Raw genomic sequence first — 18,470 nt, forward strand, 5'->3', positions numbered from 1 at the left:
GCCAAAACCCTGAACACTTTGACAGAGGACAACTGTTCAAAAATAATAATAATAATAAAGTACCAAAATAGGCCCAAGAAAAATGAGACAAACCGATCAGACCAATTACTGAAGAACTTGAAAAAGACGGTATATGCTCTTCTCATCAAAAGCCAACCAGACTCAAAGGGTTTCATGAGCAAAGTAGAAATCCATCCCATTGTTTAACCTATCTCAAAATGCAGGAAAAGACAGGACGCATTGAAATGCGTTACTCTAAGGCCAACAGAACCCTGTTTTCAAAACTAACAGGCACAACACACACGTGTACTCCCTAGCAGAGATCCGTTATTTATAAATGAAACCTAGCTGTATATTAACCTAATAAGGCTCATCACAGTAAGAGTGAAATATCAAGAAACCTAACGCAGTAGTTCATGTAATTATAATTAATACAAATTTTTAAAAATTCAACATCTTCAAAAATGATTTTAATATGTTAATAAACTAGGACTGAAATATTTTTTTAACTCAACAGAGTTATAAAAGGGTGTAATAAGAGCCAAAAAAATTTTGAAAGAGAAAAACAAACTGGGAGAAATGACTCTCTCATGTCATAACACACTCAAAACTTCCCAGTTCATAAATCTACGATACCAAGTACACATCAAAGGTTTAACAGGGAGAGCTGTATTATCTACTACTACTTTGACTACTACTTTGCTGTCCTCCTATTCACAGTTTTCAATGCCTGCACAGTCCTACACTGAAGACCACACCTGACTAACCATTTCCCAACTCTGTACCTTATGGTGAATGCACAGTAAAAACCTCAGACCTCAGAGCTTTCCAAAAACACAGACAGGTTTCTCCTGGGACTCACCTCTCTCCCTTTCATCCTGACTACACTGCTTATCCACCACCACCGGCCCCCCACAGCTACCAGTGTGCATGTAGAAAGGTGGGCTGTCCAAAGACACACTGCACCACCTCGATCGCCTCATCCACAAGTCCCGTGATTTTCAGAAGCCAGAGCAGATCCTAAGAGCTCTTCTGTATCTCAATTTTCCATTGAGACTGGGGACAGGCAGCTGCCACCAGCTCTACCCTCATTTTCCCCACCAAGAGAGCAGTGGCTACTAGAACTCATGAAGCAGTTAGGACCCGAGAAGGCAGCAGACTGAAACTGAGAATGTCCATGCCCAACTCCCCTCTAGACCTGGAACTCTGTGCATACACAGAGACAAGAGGGGGATGAAAACAACTACCAATGTTTGGGGCTTCACAACCAAAGAGGATCAAATTACCACCCACGTTTATAAAATGTCTGGGTCATAGACAAGCCCTACAAATGTGGGTCCACTTGTTTGGGACCCTGAACTCCTGTAACTGCTGGACGCCAAGACTCGCCATGGCCATTCCCTTAAACCCTGCCAAGGAATGCTACCCCAAGCTGGATTCTGGATATCACTTCACCACAGGAGAACAAATGAGATGCCAACCCTCTCAAATACACCCCACTGGCACTGTGGTCACCTTCTTCTGCATGTTCAATAAGGACTAAAGTTTACTTGGAAAATTCTACAATGTTAAGCCACAGAAATATACAATTTCTACCATACTCAGAAAGATGTATGATGATGAGTAAAAATCAAAAAGACTTTTATAAGAAGCATAAGAAATTTTTTTAAATGTCCTATTGAAAATGTAACTTCCACTTAACAGCCACTGGGTAAAAAACACCATGTAAGACTTTTTGTTTTCACCTGATTCAATCTCAGAATTCTATAACTGCCTAGACTAGAGTTTCAATAATGGCGAATTGTTGAATATTATGGACGTCTCTATCCAAACACTTAAGACAAATCATCTCGGGCGGTTTCAAATTAAAAGCTTGTAAAATATGTAACCTCTCCTAGTTTTTGCAATTAATAGGGTACATCTGCAATTAGCCTGACTTACTGAATGCAGTGCTGTTGTCATTAAAAGATGTCTGTGAAAGTGCTGCTGTTATTATGGAGGCTCAGGAGACCAATCCCTCCTAGAGGGCAAACAGTGGACTGGTAGAAAACAACAGCCATAAATCACACTGTCAGGCAGCGGGGAGAGCGGAGTGGAGCACAGGCACATGAAGGCCATTCACGGTAAACACAGCACGGCAGCTTCCCAGGCAGGATTTACTGCACCTGTAATTAATTAAAATTTCCTTCAAGCTAAATCTTTAATAAACAAGGATTTGTGCTGACAATGAAGAAAAAAAGGGCTCCAGCAACATAATTTTACAATATACCTCACAGAACAAGCATAGCATCTATCATTTCTTGTATCAGGTGTATACACCGTCTCTGAAGTTAATAGGAATTACATCACTTTGTGTTATAATTTGTGTACTTGGAATTGGTTTGAAATATTTAGGATGCTTGAGGGACCATGTGGCCCTTTTCTACTTTAATTTTTATGTTTTTTCCTGACTCCCTTCCAGCTCTTTAAAAAGCCAAGTCCTTTGACTCTACTGTTGCAGAAAAACGGGCCTTTTTAAAGAACACGTGATTGCAGTTTCATCAAACAGCCATGTTTTCCATGGTTTGTTCTTTAATCACAACTTGTGTTTCGCCAAAAGAACTTTAACATGCTATTTCATTGTTTCCATTTGGGACCAAATGCATCTGGATGTGAGAAAAAAGGTCTAGATGGGAATGCCTGTGAACGTGTTTGATAAAGCAAGTGTGAACCTTCAGTCTAGCGAGTATTTATACTGAATCAGTCAGCAACAGCAGAGCATCTTCTCTTCGGACTACCACAGAAGAATGGGTCTACAACATTCTTTGTTTCTAACAGTAAGAATTACCTGAGTAAATGAATGAGTAAAAGAATTACCTGAGACACTAAGCTTCTCGTGCATACGTATTACCTCAACAACTCTTCACAAAATTACCAAAAATACTCATTTTTTGAGAGACCAATCTAGGCTCAGAGAAGCTAAGTGATTTGCCCAAGGTCACAAAGCTGTAAGATTCAAACCTGGGTCTGGTCATAACAAAAGCCATGCTGCTATTGTTGTGATTCCCTCTAATTGTCATGAGTTTGTCAAAATGAGATAAAACTCCTTACACCAGTTAGAATGGCCAAAATTAACAAAACAGGAAACAACATGTGTTGGAGAGGATGTGGAGAACGGGGAACCCTCTTACACTGTTGGTGGGAATGCAAGTTGGTGCAGCCTCTTTGGAGAACAGTGTGGAGATTCCTCAAGAAATTAAAAATAGAGCTTCCCTACGACCCTGCAATTGCACTCCTGGGTATTTACGCCAAAGATACAGATGTCGTGAAAAGAAGGGCCATCTGTACCCCAATGTTTATAGCAGCAATGGCCACAGTCGCCAAACTATGGAAAGAACCAAGATGCCCTTCAACGGATGAATGGATAAGGAAGATGTGGTCCATATACACTATGGAGTATTATGCCTCCATCAGAAAGGATGAATACCCAACTTTTGTAGCAACGTGGACGGGACTGGAAGAGATTATGCTGAGTGAAATAAGTCAAGCAGAGAGAGTCAATTATCATATGGTTTCACTTATTTGTGGAGCATAACAAATAGCATGGAGGACAAGGGGCGTTAGAGAGGAGTAGGGAATTTGGGTAAATTGGAAGGGGAGGTGAACCATGAGAGACTATGGACTCTGAAAAACAGTCTGAGGGGTTTGAAGTGGCGGGGGGGTGGGAGGTTGGGGTACCAGTTGGTGGGTATTATAGAGGGCACGGCTTGCATGGAGCACTGGGTGTGGTGAAAAAATAATGAATACTGTTTTTCTGAAAATAAATAAATTGGAAAAAAAAACAAAAAAAAACCCTCTTTGAATTATCACAAATATTCCACAGAATTACTGTATCTGCAGGATACAGCAGGGAAAGGTGGGAGAGACAAAGTGACAACTGTTCAAAATATAAGGAAGACAGGGGCGCCTGGGTGGCTCAGTGGGTTAAAGCCTCTGCCTTCGGCTCAGGTCATGATCCCAGGGTCCTGGGATCGAGCCCCACATACGGCTCTCTGCTCAGTGGTGAGCCTGCTTCCCCCTCTCACTCTGCCTGCCTCTCTGCCTACTTGTGATCTCTCTCTCTGTCACATAAATAAAGAAAATCTTAAAAAAAAATTTTTTTTAAAAATATAAGGAAGACATTTCTCATTAAACATCTTCCAGAAAATTGAAAAAGGGGTCCTTAATAATTAAATAAACTTCATAACACAGTAGCTAAAGATGCCACCATCCACTGTGAGTTATAGCATAAGTACCACAAAACTCCCTTCTTTTATTATCTTTTCAGGCATTTTCTCTCCCCAAGAAAATGGCTAGATTTTCAAGGTCAGTCAAAAACACCATATGCATTTTTTGGAGCGCTAACAGCCTCAAATACAATGCAATGCAATGACAATACAAATGCAATGTCATGTTTATAGTTACTAAACAAGTAAGTGTTTATCAACTCACATATCAGGTTTCTCTATGTTAGAAAAAAGGGATCACAAAACATAATGAGAAAAAGAAAAATCTTAGATTCCTAAGAAAGAGATTTCAATTGACCATTAAAAGAAGATCCAGACGACTGAAAATGTCTGTATCTGATTTGATTGTTTGGTTGAAATACCAGCCACATATTTTTCTGCATGGTTGCTGGGTTCACATTTGATAATTCTAAATTACGCTGTCAATCAAAGAGAGTATTAACAAAGATAATACAGGGTCATGTGGTGAGAGGTGGGGAGCTAAAAGGCAATGTAAGGAAGAAGAATGACGGATGCGCTCCATTCAGAAACTGATCATCTGATGCCTGTGCTCTAAATGGAAACTTTGATTTTCAAAATTTTATGTCATATCAGTTACAAAAAATCATTAGGAAAATAAAGGCAATCTACATGAATGATAAGCAGAACAATTCTTGAATCAGTACTTTCAAGTTTTCTAAAGAGAAATTCTCTTTTCTTCCATATTTTCTCCAGCACTGAATGTCCCTATGCCAGAGAGCTGTTATCTGGACAGGCCCGGGGGCACAGAAAGCTCCCCCATGGAGAAAAAGAATCCTAGTTGATAAGGACAGAAAGGAAGTCAGGGGTTAGATGCTGGGTTGGATCAGACACTGAGAGAATATTTGAGATATGAATTTAAAAAATGTATTTAACTCCAATCTAACACATTATCTGCAAGTCAACAGATATGCTGGAGTGGTGACAAAGATCTTCAAGAACAAATATTAAAAGGAATGAAAAAAGGTATCAAATGTCACTTTGGTTTTTTAATCTAGCAGCTGGAATTCTGATCGTGGAAGTGTTACTAACAAGGTCTATGCAAAGGATTTAATGTATTTTCAATATCCTCATCACAAATAATAAACTGATATTAACAATAATAAATAATAAATGATGCAAACAAACATCTTTTTGGTCTTTTGCATAACAACTTACATATTCAGAGATCTGGGATTCTTTATAACGAAAAAGAAACAAGAGGGTTGGGAGCAGTGGTTGGAGAGGGTGGTTGGGTTATGGACATTAGGGACGGTGTGTGCTATGGGGAGTGTTGTGAAGTGTGTAAACCTGGCAATTCAGACCTGTACCCCTGGGGCTAATAATATATTATATATTAATAAAAAAAGAAAAAAAACCTGGTAGAGTTAATTAAGGGTCAGAGGAAAAACACCCGTCTACTGCTTTTCCTCAAAAGTTAAATAAGAAACTTCAAGTTAAGGTCCTTAGCAAACTGTAAATCATCAAACAAAATTATGAAAAATCACATGTATACATGCGCTTGTGTGTGCAAAACAACCTCAGAAGATGGAATCCCTGCAAACAAGTGAAGCGTCTCTTCTCCAAAGCTCTACCCTCCAAACAAGGAAGCAAGGCACCAACAGAGACATTTGGTTTACATGAAGATAGTTTTTCAGGTTATAATAAAAGAGGAAATGTAAGTAAGCTATGATAAAGGTGAAATTGAATATATACCCTTCAGAAGCCCAAAAGAAAATAAAAAGATAAAGAGAACTTATGAAAAATGTGCCTTTTCAAGAGAAACATCAAGTAAGGAATCCTGCTGGATTCTGCAACACAAAACATTACAAAATGTCAACAGATGATGGAAGTGAAAAAAGACATCAAAAACGTTTAATAAAGGTGTCAAAAAGAGGGGCGCCTGGGTGGCTCAGTGGATTAAGCTGCTGACTTCGGCTCAGGTCATGATCTCAGTGTCCTGGGATCGAGCCCCACATCAGGCTCTTTGCTCAGCGGGGAGCCTGCTTCTCTCTCTCTCTGCCTCTCTGCCTACTTGTGATCTCTCTCTCTGTCAGATAAATAAATAAAATCTTTAAAAAAAAAAAAGGTGTCAAAAAGATAGTTACAACCATTTAGTTTGACTAGAAAAACAATCAAAATGGTTATTTTCATGCTGTTAAAAATCACTGTTTTGTTTCGTTTTGATCACAGCATTAACCCTACTTCATCACTTTAACTCAGTTTGTTTTTCATTTATCATTTAAAATTCGGGACAAAGTCACTTGGCTTTAATAGCAGCTAGTATAAGCAGGATTCCACCTCACTGAACTTGAGCTACCCAATTACAGACACTCCTGATTCACTTCTATCGAAAGTTCCACTTACTCATAATCGTGAATAAAATGGGAGTTTGGAGGAAAGGGGTACTGGGTCAAACTCCAGAAACAATGGCGCTCAGGGGCTCACGTGTGTCTAACTCAGTGAGGCAAACATTCAGCAGCTTTTTCAGGCACACTGCTCTTGTGGGGGTAAACAAGGCTCACTCAAGAGCTCCAAAGACTTGGGAAAGAAAGAACTCATAACAAACTACCACTTCATCTCGAAAAAGTAACCTGCAAACCCACAGGGAAGAAGTGTAATTATCAGCTATTCAGCAAACGCTTATGGGCCCTTCACCCAGCTCACAGTCTGGATGGTCAAGGCTGAAAATTTAAAAAGCATAATACAATCTCTTCATGCTATCCATCTGAGCACAAATAAACCTCCTTTTTCATCAGGTGACTAAAACTACAAATAAGTGAAGAAACCCAACTTTCAAAATACAGTGATTAGGCTTGCATGATGACCAAGGATTCAGAGAACACAAAGCAATTTAACTAAAAACAATACAAATTGGGGGCGCCTGGGTGGCTCAGTGGGTTAAGCCTCTGCCTTCGGCTCAGGTCATGATCCCACCGTCTCTGCTCAGCAGGGAGCCTGCTTCCCTTCCTCTCTCTCTGCCTGCCACTCTGCCTACTTGAAACCTCTGTCTGTCAAATAAATAAATAAAATCTTTTAAAAGAAACAACCAAATAAGAAAAACAATACAAATTAAGAAATTCTCATAATTGTAAAGGTTGTTCCTTTGTTCATTAAAAATATGCTGAAAACCATGTTAAATGTATGTACTTACCAATGATGAGTTATTACATTACTTTCCTAAAACTGTAGAAAGCTGCTAATGGCCCAAATCCGACTACTTAACCATTCTGGAAGCCCCCAGTGCATGGTCCCACTCATGCTAGCAGGCTTATGGTGCCCAGTCTGTGCCCAGTTGTGTTTTGTTGGACAACAAACATATCTCAAGGCACTATGAACTGTTAGAATGATAAAGCCTACATTCACGTATTGTTTTGAAAACATACAGCTCTAAATTAAATCAGTAACAGTAAGTTAATGCATAAAAGCACACAGGAACATACACTTGAGAAATACAGGAATCAAAGGAAAAATATGTAAAGTGGAGAAGTTTAAAAGTAAGCAAACCAACAGGTACTGAAGTATTGTAGTGTTACCTTTTTGTGCGCATAGGAGCCAGTTTCGTGTAGAATTGCCACGCGGAATGGAGGCCACCACGTGTGAAATTCCTTCACCCACTGATGCATCACTGTCGTTGGACAGACAATTATAGTCGGACCCAACCCCTTGAACCTGCACCCAAAACATCCAAGAAAACACAACCATGAATGACAGCATATGGACGAGTAACCACCAAAAAAGAAAATAAATAGGAAGGTAACAGCTTGAAATAGAAAAGCCTAGCTGTGGCAATTTATTGATATTTTCTGTAAAGAAAAAGCTGTTTAAGTTAACACCCAGTAAATGAAATTCAGAGTAAAATAAAAGAAAATGAAGCAAAAATTACTTAACAAATTCTAAGTGAGGGAAGGTATTACATAGCTCTTCAAACCTAGGAGAATCTTAGGAGTTTCCACCCACACAATTTCAACCAACCTCCCAGCTGTGGGAAGTAAGCAGGACAGAAGTGCTCTGAAGGTTGGCAGGCCCAAAGGGACGTGGTTACCAGTGGACGTGGCGATGTCTACAATCAGTTTTCGAACTGCCATGGCCTGCTTTCCTGACACCGCATGGCTGGCTTCTCCATAGTGTGTGTGTGTCGGGGGTGGGGGGGAGGGAGGTGATCACAGTGACCACTTCCCCTGGAGAGCCCACACCAAGAGTGCAGCTGCGCTGTTCTTGTGGAAAGCAGCAGAGCACAACACAGCAAGAGTATTAAGGGCAGTCCCCCACTAACCCAGCAGTCCCAAACACACATTGATGGACCAGGATACCCACCGCAGCATTATCTACACTGTGGAAAAAATGGACGCTACCTAAACATCCATGAAGACGAGGGTTGGACAAACCATTCCATTTCTTTAATTCAGCACAAGCTCGTCATTAGGAGCACTGCCTGGGTCTGAATTCCAGCTCTGCCCACATTAACTGCATGATCTTGGGCACATTACTTAACCTCTCTGAACCTCAGCTTCCCATCTTAAAATAGGAATAATAATAGTACTGATTACACAGGACTAAATGAAGATTATTTCAGTTAATACCTATAAAGTGCTCAGAATAACAGTGCCATATAGCAAATATTATAAGGGCTTGTTAAGTAAGATGGAATATCACAGAACCATTAAAATCACTTTTGAAGAATATTTAAAAACCTGGAGAAATGCTCCTAAGAAGTTTTAAAAAACAAAACTTTACAGAAATCACTCCAACTCGCTTTCACAGAGAGCTGGGAGATTGGTCATGGTGGCCACTATCTCAACATCCCTCCCTCCCTCTCCCGCCTTCCTAACAGAGCCACTTTGTGCATGTGTCCCCTCTTCCATCCCACACTTGTACTTGATGGGACTCCGCCCACTGCCTAGCTGCGGCTGAGATGGGAGAAGCAGGAACTCGGGTCATCCACAGCTGTCAGCACACAGTACCCCTTCTCCCCACCCCAGCCTGGTACCACTCACTCTCCCACTTAGGGCCTGGTAAGACCGGTTTCCTTCAGTGTAGGTAAGGAAGGAAGGACTTCCACTGCAGGCTGGAGGAGAGTTTTCTCTCGAGGTCTCTCCATGAACAAGGAAATATCACCCAGTGGCTGCGGGGCATTTGGGCTACAGTGCAAGGACATCTGATACTATAAGGAGAACTGAACTTGGGAGAAAACTGAAGTCTCTGGGTCCCTGATGACAGCACTGAGCTGCAGATCACACTGTGTCTACTGCCCACCTCCTCTGGAGGTTCCTAAGTGTATCACACATTTGGGAATATCTGACTCAGTGTAAGGTTTTTGCCTACTTGCAGCCAAAATATCCTGATACACTGCATACCACAGGTAACTGACTGAACCTGCACCATCCTGCCCTCCTTCCTCCCATTACAGTGGAACAAGTGTCCTTCTTGTGTAATTAATCCGTCTGTCTGTACCTAGGAGCCCACACCCCACTACATCAAGGCTTTAATGTTTGCCCACTGTTCTTGAATAATCTACACACCTTAAACTGGCCTATGACTCTGCTCACCTTTTCAGCCTCACCTGTCTCACTGCCCCCATCCCAACATATGCCTCTGTGGTTCCACACTCCACCTGCCAGCACTGTCTTCAGTCCCTGCAAAGTGCGTATTTCTCTCATGTCTTGGCATTCCCCTTGTCCCTTCTTACCCTTTATCCGAGCTGCCATCTACTTGAGCATTAGCCCCTAGCTTCTCTTAGAGTCTTCCTTTTTCTCTCCAAATGGTTTAAGGATCCTTCCTTGACATGCCCACACTAGTTAGGACCCCATACTAACCCTACCACCATACATGTATCACTTGTATTGTAATTGTGTGTTAGATCCTTTCTAAGCCCCAAGGGTAAGAATGGCTTCTTCTTCAGATGCCTAGACCACAAGACGTAGTTCATGAATACTGGCTTTATTAAATGGAGACATTTTCTTAAAGGTTGTTAGAAAATAATGTTCAAAGAGATTATTTCTGAGTTAGGGAATCATGGGTAATTTTTATTTTTTTGCTACAGCTCAGTAAATTCTGAGCTTAAAAAAATTTTTGTTAAGTCACTCAGAGTAAATCACACAGTGCTTGAAATATTAAGAATAATCTTCCGCACAACTCAAAAATACCTGAGGTTCTAATACAGAAACAAGCCATAACTGAAATGAGGTACCCTTGTATTCCAACGTGTCAAAAAGCCTCTACCCACTTCTAATGCCTCTCACCCTTCAACTACAGCTACTGCCCCAGCCCACTGCTCCATATTAAGGGCTCAAGAAGTAGGGACTACAGTAGCAGACTTTGACACTTCCCAAAGAATTCCCAAGGAGGCCCTGCTCCTCACTAAGGACAGGGCCTGCGCAGGCGCCCCCTCAAGCTCCCTGGGGATGGCATAACTCTGGTCTGGCCCCTTCCATGACAATATTTCTTTCTAAAAGGATTAAATGCACCAGCTTCTTTATACCCTCCACGGGGAACAAGAGTTATTATCAATATGCACTTAGCAGGGATTAGGAAACAACCAATCAAAACCTGTTTAAAATATTTACAAACAAAGTCACTTTCAAATAAGCAAAAATATATATACATGCTTTATTCAGCTACATAACATTTTTTTTTCTTTTTATTACATGCTTTCTGCAAACTACTACACTGATGACTCACACTGTGTCATTTAGAGCCAACACTTTATCCTAGCTGAACACGTATCTGGCATTATGATGCCCTTTCACTGCTGCCATTCTCCCCCTATTAGAAGACTATGGAGGTTTTCACACTGAGTGGAAATCCAGGAGCAGACCTAGATTGTTCCTGAACCACAGGAGGGGCAATCAAATCCATTAACAGTCACATCAACTGAACCACCCTTTTCCAACCCTCAAAACCAGTGAGATGAGCATAAGAAATGGCTAAATGTACTAGAGTGATTAGCATCAATTACCAAACTGGCTAAAATTCCTTTCATCTTTGATTAGCATTGATTATCTAATGAGTTTAGGACAAGCCACTAGCTCCAACGGTCAAATACCTCAATCTACAGGATGGAAATCCTGCTATCCACAGGCTAGGACTTACCAGGAATTACAAAGTAAAATATTAATCTTTGAAAGTTCGTTAATTTTTTCAGGCCACTTTATTTGTAACCAGGAATTTAAAGTCTTGGATATCATTTAGTAAATTACTAACTGAAGTTTGAAAAGTAAATAATTTATTTCATCATGAAATTCAGGGGACCCAGCGTTATAATATGAATAGCCAAGGGAAGAGAAGGCAGTATACACATGATGAACTGGGAGCACAAAAACCAGTATAGACATGTACAGGTACATTGTAATACACTCTCTTTTAAAAACACACATGCAAAACACATTAAAAAACAAAACCAAAAAAACTTCTTTAAAGTGAAGTTTCTTCTTGGTAACCCAGAGACTTAAACCATTTCAATGATCATGGACCACAAAATGCAACACAAGTTAGGGCCCCCAAATCTAAAGCTCACAGGCGTTCAGAGAAATGTAAACAGCCAAAATGAGCCATGTCAGCCCACTGAGAACTTCATTTGACCATTCATCCATCTTTCTTTAGGACATAAACACAGACAAGAACTCCAAGTTCATCTAGTTGCAGAGGTGGACAGGTTATAAAACTGTGAGAAAATTGTGATTACAAAATGCGCTCTGGCACATGGAAGTGGAGGGGACCAAGCTCCCGCAGCACACCTCTATTCATAAAGAACCTGGTTGTTCGGCTGACACAGGACTGCATTCTGGGAAGCCACTTCTACCAGTACTATTTTAATAAAGACAATCTGGGCTATTGTCCAACATGCCACACTATTTCATTATGGAAAAGAGGATATGAGCATTGATGGTTAATTGATTACAGCTGCTGCTCATGATTAGCCCTGCCTTCACTCCTAGTAGGATTGCCACCACTCTGGAGAGCATGTTTTAATTTTTAGATCAAAACTACACTGCAGGGATGACTTGAGTTTTCGTAGGCCCAGAGTAATAGACTCCGCACAAGTTTCATGATAATAGGAAGGGAAGGAAAGATAAGAGATGGGAAATAAGAAAATCCCAGATATCATTTAAGGAAAGAAAGACAGTCCTAGAAACCATCTGGGGCAGCCTGGGGCATTCCAGTTATCCAAAAAGAAAACAAACAAACAAACAAAAAATACCCAGGTAAAGATGCAGAGCCAACCCAATCAAAGGGCTTATGTAGAACAGAGAAAGCACTTTTTAAAATGCTAAACTAATGACACTCATAGATAAGAAAACACTAAACGCTCATTTTCAGCTCTGACTTTTCCCTTGGGCTGGGCTGTTTTCATGGTTCCAAACAAAATATGCAATAGAATTCTAATATTTGAAGGAAAACCTCTGCTTCAATACAATTTCCATGTAATAACAAAAAATATGGCATTTTAAAAACTTCAAATGCTTTTTTCCCTTTCCCCCATCATGTAAAATATTCCCAAAATAGTCTAGAACTTTAAATACTCATGAGAATTGTGATCTTTTAAATTAATGGAAAAGTTAAGGAATAAAAACCGAACACTACTGAAGATCAAAAAAAAAAATTCTTTACTCAATAGTTTATGGTTTGCATTTGGCTCCATACTAAACATTTCTCTGGGGCTAAACCCATGTTATAGGACAGTCACTTTCTGCAGTTGCTGACTTAAGGCACAGCACACTGTTAAAGGTATCTCTAAACCCTGTTTAGTGAGTATCTGAGGTTGCTACAACATAACCATCTGGTAAACATACTGCTGTTTATTCATTAGATAAACCTACTGGAATCCAAGGAGCTCTTAGATTATCTGGGTTCAAGATTAAATAACCTATATAATTCACCTCATATTAGTTTTACCAATGTTGACTTACATAAAGCCGATTTACAGCTTCAATATGGAAATAAAGGCTCACTGTACTTCACGATAAAATACTTCAGTCCAAACATACTGAATTTACACAATCTAAATGCCAATTCTTTCTGAATATCATAGCTTTAATAGTTCAACTAAATTCCTAAAGAGAACAAAGATCACAATCGAAACATAATTTTCCGCAATCATTTAGGCTCTGGCTTTAGGGTTGATATAAAATTCTTGAAGACTAGAGAGGGAGAGAGAAGCATAGCGAGCAGACAATTTCATGTTACAAAAAAAAAAAAAAAAAAAGCCACTACCACTACCTATAAATGCTATCACACATAATGATTATAAAAGAAATTCAGGAGAATGGCTTCTCCAGAGCTCCAACTTTCCCCAGGAAGAGACTTTGTACTTACTGTAATGCTTACCTGGTCTCTTGCCAGAACAAATATTTTAATGTAAAATTTAATAAATGGAACGAAAGGTATTATGCCCAATTTAAAATTCCATATTGTGTAAACTATCGATATTAACATAATTGAGTTTGTAAACAATCCATTTGTAGAAGCTAACCTTAGACACTGTATTGACCCAAAATATCTAGTGGGGCTCATCTGCAAAATGAAGCATCAATGCCTGGAATTCATTAAAAGTGTTACATGTTTAATTTCTCCTGCCCTACAGCTCCATTGTCTCGTAAAAATTTTCCTTTGATGTCCCCCACTAAAAGAATTAAAGGAATATTGTAATTGAAATGTCATCAATAATTCACAAGACCCTCCTCCACAGCAATACATCTGATGAAATATTAATTGAGCTCCACAGACTGACAGTCTGCAGAGGAGCACTTGCCTGTAATTTGAACCACGAGTCCTGATCTTGCTGTAGCTCAGACCTGCCAAGAAGGCAATTATCTGGATGGTCTTGCCCAATCCCATTTCGTCTCCCAGAATTCCTCCTGCCTGCTGGCAGTGCAATTCCCACAGCCACCTAACACCTGTCTGCTGGTACCTACAACAACAAACACCAACAAGAAAGAGAAAATGGCAAATGGTGGATAATACAGATCATAACAGAAAGTACTCATGAATTAATCATTTGGCTAGGTTCTAGTACCAGTCAGAGAAACATGCCGGATGTGTGTTTTACATGAGTATTATATTTATAAGGTCATACATTTTTGATTACCTAGGCATAAAATCACAAATTTTTCTTTATAGAACATGTTAACACATTTCTAATTAAACTGATAGATGGGGTAATTAGGGACTATTTCATTTCTTTTTCAACATTAGAAATAGCGTAGTAAACAAGCATAAATTTATTATCTTTTATTCAGTATCTTTTCAGGAAAAAATCTCGAATATTTTTAGTTATATAAAGTTCCAACATTTTTTCTATGAAAAAGAAGCATTAAGTTTTTCTATCTCAGCAGCATCAAAAAGCAAAAGACAGAACACAATTTACAGCCTATACTGTTGAAAAGTCACTTGACAATTATATTATCCTTTATAGGAAAAATTTAATTGAATTTCAAGGCCATAAACAAGTTTGAATAAAAGGGTTGCTCACAAAATTAGTATATGACAGATGATCTCTCATATTATTAGCAGATGCAAAAAAGAACAGTTTAAAGACTCAACAATACAAAAAGTCTTTTTAATATTTTAAAGCAAAACTTGATTCAGGGGCTTTATCACAGATACAGAAAGACCAGAGCTATTAAAACTTTAAATAAGGAGTACAAGACAAAGAAAAATAGTATGTTCCCCTCTAAAAACAAAGTTGGTATTTCCCTTTCTCCATCAATGGCATATTTAATCTATAATCAAAAAGTGAAGGTAAAAAAAGGAATAATACAAGAAACATTTTGAGAATGAAGGCAAGATAATATCACACAATGATATGAAAATTATACACCAAGTTTAAAAATAAATCTAATGTAAAAAATATTCAAAAGACCATGAAATCTAAAGATTATTTTTTTTCTTCCAAAGAAAATATCAAGGCTGATGAGCTTCCCATCTTAAACACAGGTGGTTTTGGTGCTGGTTTACTGGCCTGATATCTGCTCCAGTCTGTGTGGTATGTCAACCTAAAAATCTCACTGTGAACCCTAGTCCTTGTTGAACTAGTTTTATTTCATCTCTTAATCATGTGTTATAATTAATTTCCCCCAGTAGTTACCCCAGAATCAATTCCAAAAGTTTACCTCTAGCTGTTGCTATTATGACTATATAAGGAAAACTTTGTATAAGAATGTTGCTGCTCAGTGGGTTAAACCTCTACCTTTGGCTCAGGTCATGATCTCAGGGTCCTGGGATCAAGCCCCACATCGGGCTCTCTGCTCAGCAGGTAGCCTGCTTCCCCCCATCTCTCTGCCTGCTGCTCTACCTACTTGTGATCTCTCTGTGCAAATAAATAAATAAAATCTTAAAAAAAAAAAAGAATGTTACTGCTTATTAAGTTTGCTATTATACACACTGGCTATGCATCCTGAAGAAGAGGATTAAAAATCAAAACACAGTAAAGTCTAGTACGGATAAAAGATCATTAAATCGAGGAAGAAGTACAAGTTCTATTAGTACCTGGTATATAATCAGAGAATAATGGTTAACTAACTCCTTAAGACGCCAACTGCTGGGGAAACAAAGGACCTCATGGTTTGGATAGAGCCTCGAAACCACCCTACATAAAGATGAGCAACCCATTTTACAGTTAGGATATGAAAGCAGACAGAGGTTAAGCAACCTGCCCAAAGGTCACACTGTTAGGAAAAAATGAGCAAGCCAGAACTGAAATCCAGAGCTTTTCCTTCCAAAGTGACTCTACTTTGGAGAGAATCTTGACCAGCAGTTCTTGATGGGGAATTATTTTGCTCCCTGGGGGACATAGCACAATCCCTGGAGTCATTTTTGGTCGTTCAAACTGGTAAAGTACAATTGTTTCTAGTAGGTAGAGTCTAGAGATGCTGTTCAACATCCTACAATACAAAGAATAGCCCTCAAAACAAAATAATTATTCTGTCCAAAATGTCAGCTGTGCTGAGGGTGAGAACGCCTGATCTAGACCAAAAGCTGATTGTGAACCACTACACTAGACCAATCTCAGCTGTAGATAATGATATAGTGCAACGAACTGATGTAGGACCAGAAGCACTAAATACTAATCAACCTCCTTTTACTGAAGTGGAGAACAACTATGGGATCAGCTCCTCCAGGCAGAGTAAGGACCAAACTCTCCCAGAGTTTCTCTAGTGTTCCACCACTACAGCACACTGCTTCCCCAACATGGGTCCAATACCTCTTTTTGTTTGGAGCCAATCAACTGAAGGCGGGGAAAATCCAGAGGAGCACTTGAGAAACCATGAAAGGAATAAAAAGTAGCAACCTGCACAGTATCCCAAAGGGAGTTTAGGAGGGCTTTAAGACGGCTGCATCCTATGTGACCCAGGAGAGGCAGTAACAGTGTGATGGGTGTCTCCTCCCCTACAAATGTAATCTCCAAGGGCATATGATTGTGTGTTTATAAAATGATTAACACTAAAGAAATGGTTTAAGGAAAATTATCTACTAAGTGGTCCTATAAGTCACATCACTACACAGAAATTCCCAATAACTGGGGCATTGTGCAAAGATGGCAAAGAGTGGCTCGCTCTTTCTACAGTGGCCGTCGAACTGCATCAGCACACTGGCTGGCAGGTGTGTGTCACTGGAGGAGGAGGTGTTAGGGGGCCTGGGTTTTGGTTTTAGCAGTGCCACTGACTGACTTAGGTTCTGTTGCATTAATTTCCTAATAAATACTGTAAACAATCAAAAGCAGGTTACCGAACACAGTTTTCAGAAAATTTGGAAAGCATATAAAAAATTACTCCTTGTAAAGATTTTTTTTACAAACTACTGTACAATAGTTAAAAAATGACGATACTCTGCTTCCCCCATGAGACTGAAGTACACAAAATAACCACAAATAATTGGTATATCTTGGCATTGTCACACTAACCCAAGATTGCATTTGCTAGTGTGGCTAAATGTAAGGTCAAAGATTGAAGTTTGTCATCTGATTGCTAAATTACACAAATGAATGCATTTGCTGGGCAAACTTTCAACATAGAATTTTAAAAGTTAAACATGACCTTGCAGAAAATAGCACTTAAATGGATAATTGTACCTTCTGACTCCCTTGTGTACAACTATACCCTGTTAATTTAATTCCACAGAGTGCAATAAATACAGCAAAAAATATATCTATGGTTTAACATTAAACTGGCCTGGCTAAATGTTAATCATAAAAGAAAAATGGAAACTTATCAATCCTATTAATTTTTTTCATACCACGAAAGAAAAGGAACAGAAGTTTAATAACACTTATGAAATATTTAAAAACCCATTTTTGAGAAATAAACACAAAATAGTTTCCAGAAACATGTAATTAAGGCTAATTAAAACAAACTGACATGTATTTATATATTTATATAAATACAACTATATAAACAATATATTTTTATATATATACACATATATCTACATAAACTACATATTTATACAACTACATAAATATAACTACACTATAGAGTTAATAGTCAATACGCTGAATCCTATTTACTTTTTTTTTTTTTTTTAATTTATTTGAGAGAGAGAGATCACAAGTAGGCAGAGACGCAGGCAGAGAGAGAGGAGGAAGCAGGCTCCCTGCTGAGCAGAGCCCAATGTGGGGCTCGATCCCAGGACCCTGGGATCACGACCTGAGCCCAAGGCAGAGGCTTAACCCACTGAGCCAGACAGGTGCCCCTCCTATACACTCTTAATAAGCAAAGTTTGGTTCTAATAACTGAAATTTCTTTGGCAGAAAATCTTACACTTATACAACAATGCACATTCAACTTGACTCTTGAGGATACATACCAACTTACTACACATGCAGAAGTATCCATCTTCATTAAATCAATTTAATTTATAATGTGAATATTCCTTTTGCTAGTAAAACACTGATACTATTTGGACTGCTCCTTAACAAGCAATCATTTTAGAGATGATAAAAAGAATTGTCAATAAATGTTGTTTACATACCCTTCCATAATTAATTTTCATTGGGAAGAAGCAATAAACAAAGTAGCCACCTCTCTGGGCTACAAAATGATTTGTCTGCAAAAATTACTAGAGCGATTCAGATTTGAGCTTCTACGTAGGTCAGCTTCTGTCCCGTGATGGCAACGCCGCCAAGATACTTCACGTTTTTAGGATTTCAGCTTTCCTGTATATTTAGCGGGATAAACTAACACTCCCAACTCCTCTTGCCCACCCTACCCT

At 39.1% G+C, this 18,470-nt stretch overlaps 1 protein-coding gene across 2 annotated transcripts in view; it reads right to left on the bottom strand.

Annotated features, from left to right (window-relative positions):
• The window catches only part of ERCC6 (ERCC excision repair 6, chromatin remodeling factor), a 71,697-nt gene that overhangs the window by 24,292 nt on the left and 28,935 nt on the right, over positions 1-18,470 (bottom strand). For both annotated transcript variants that reach the window (XM_044240008.1, XM_044240007.1), the window contains 2 exons: positions 14,014-14,172; positions 7,799-7,934 (listed from right to left, as the gene is read on the bottom strand). In XM_044240008.1, coding sequence (XP_044095943.1) covers positions 7,799-7,934; positions 14,014-14,172 — 295 coding nt within the window. The remainder of the gene's footprint in view (positions 1-7,798; positions 7,935-14,013; positions 14,173-18,470) is intronic.

This window comes from Neovison vison, chromosome 2 (assembly GCF_020171115.1).
Source record: "Neovison vison isolate M4711 chromosome 2, ASM_NN_V1, whole genome shotgun sequence".
Taxonomy (NCBI): Eukaryota; Metazoa; Chordata; class Mammalia; order Carnivora; family Mustelidae; genus Neogale; species Neogale vison.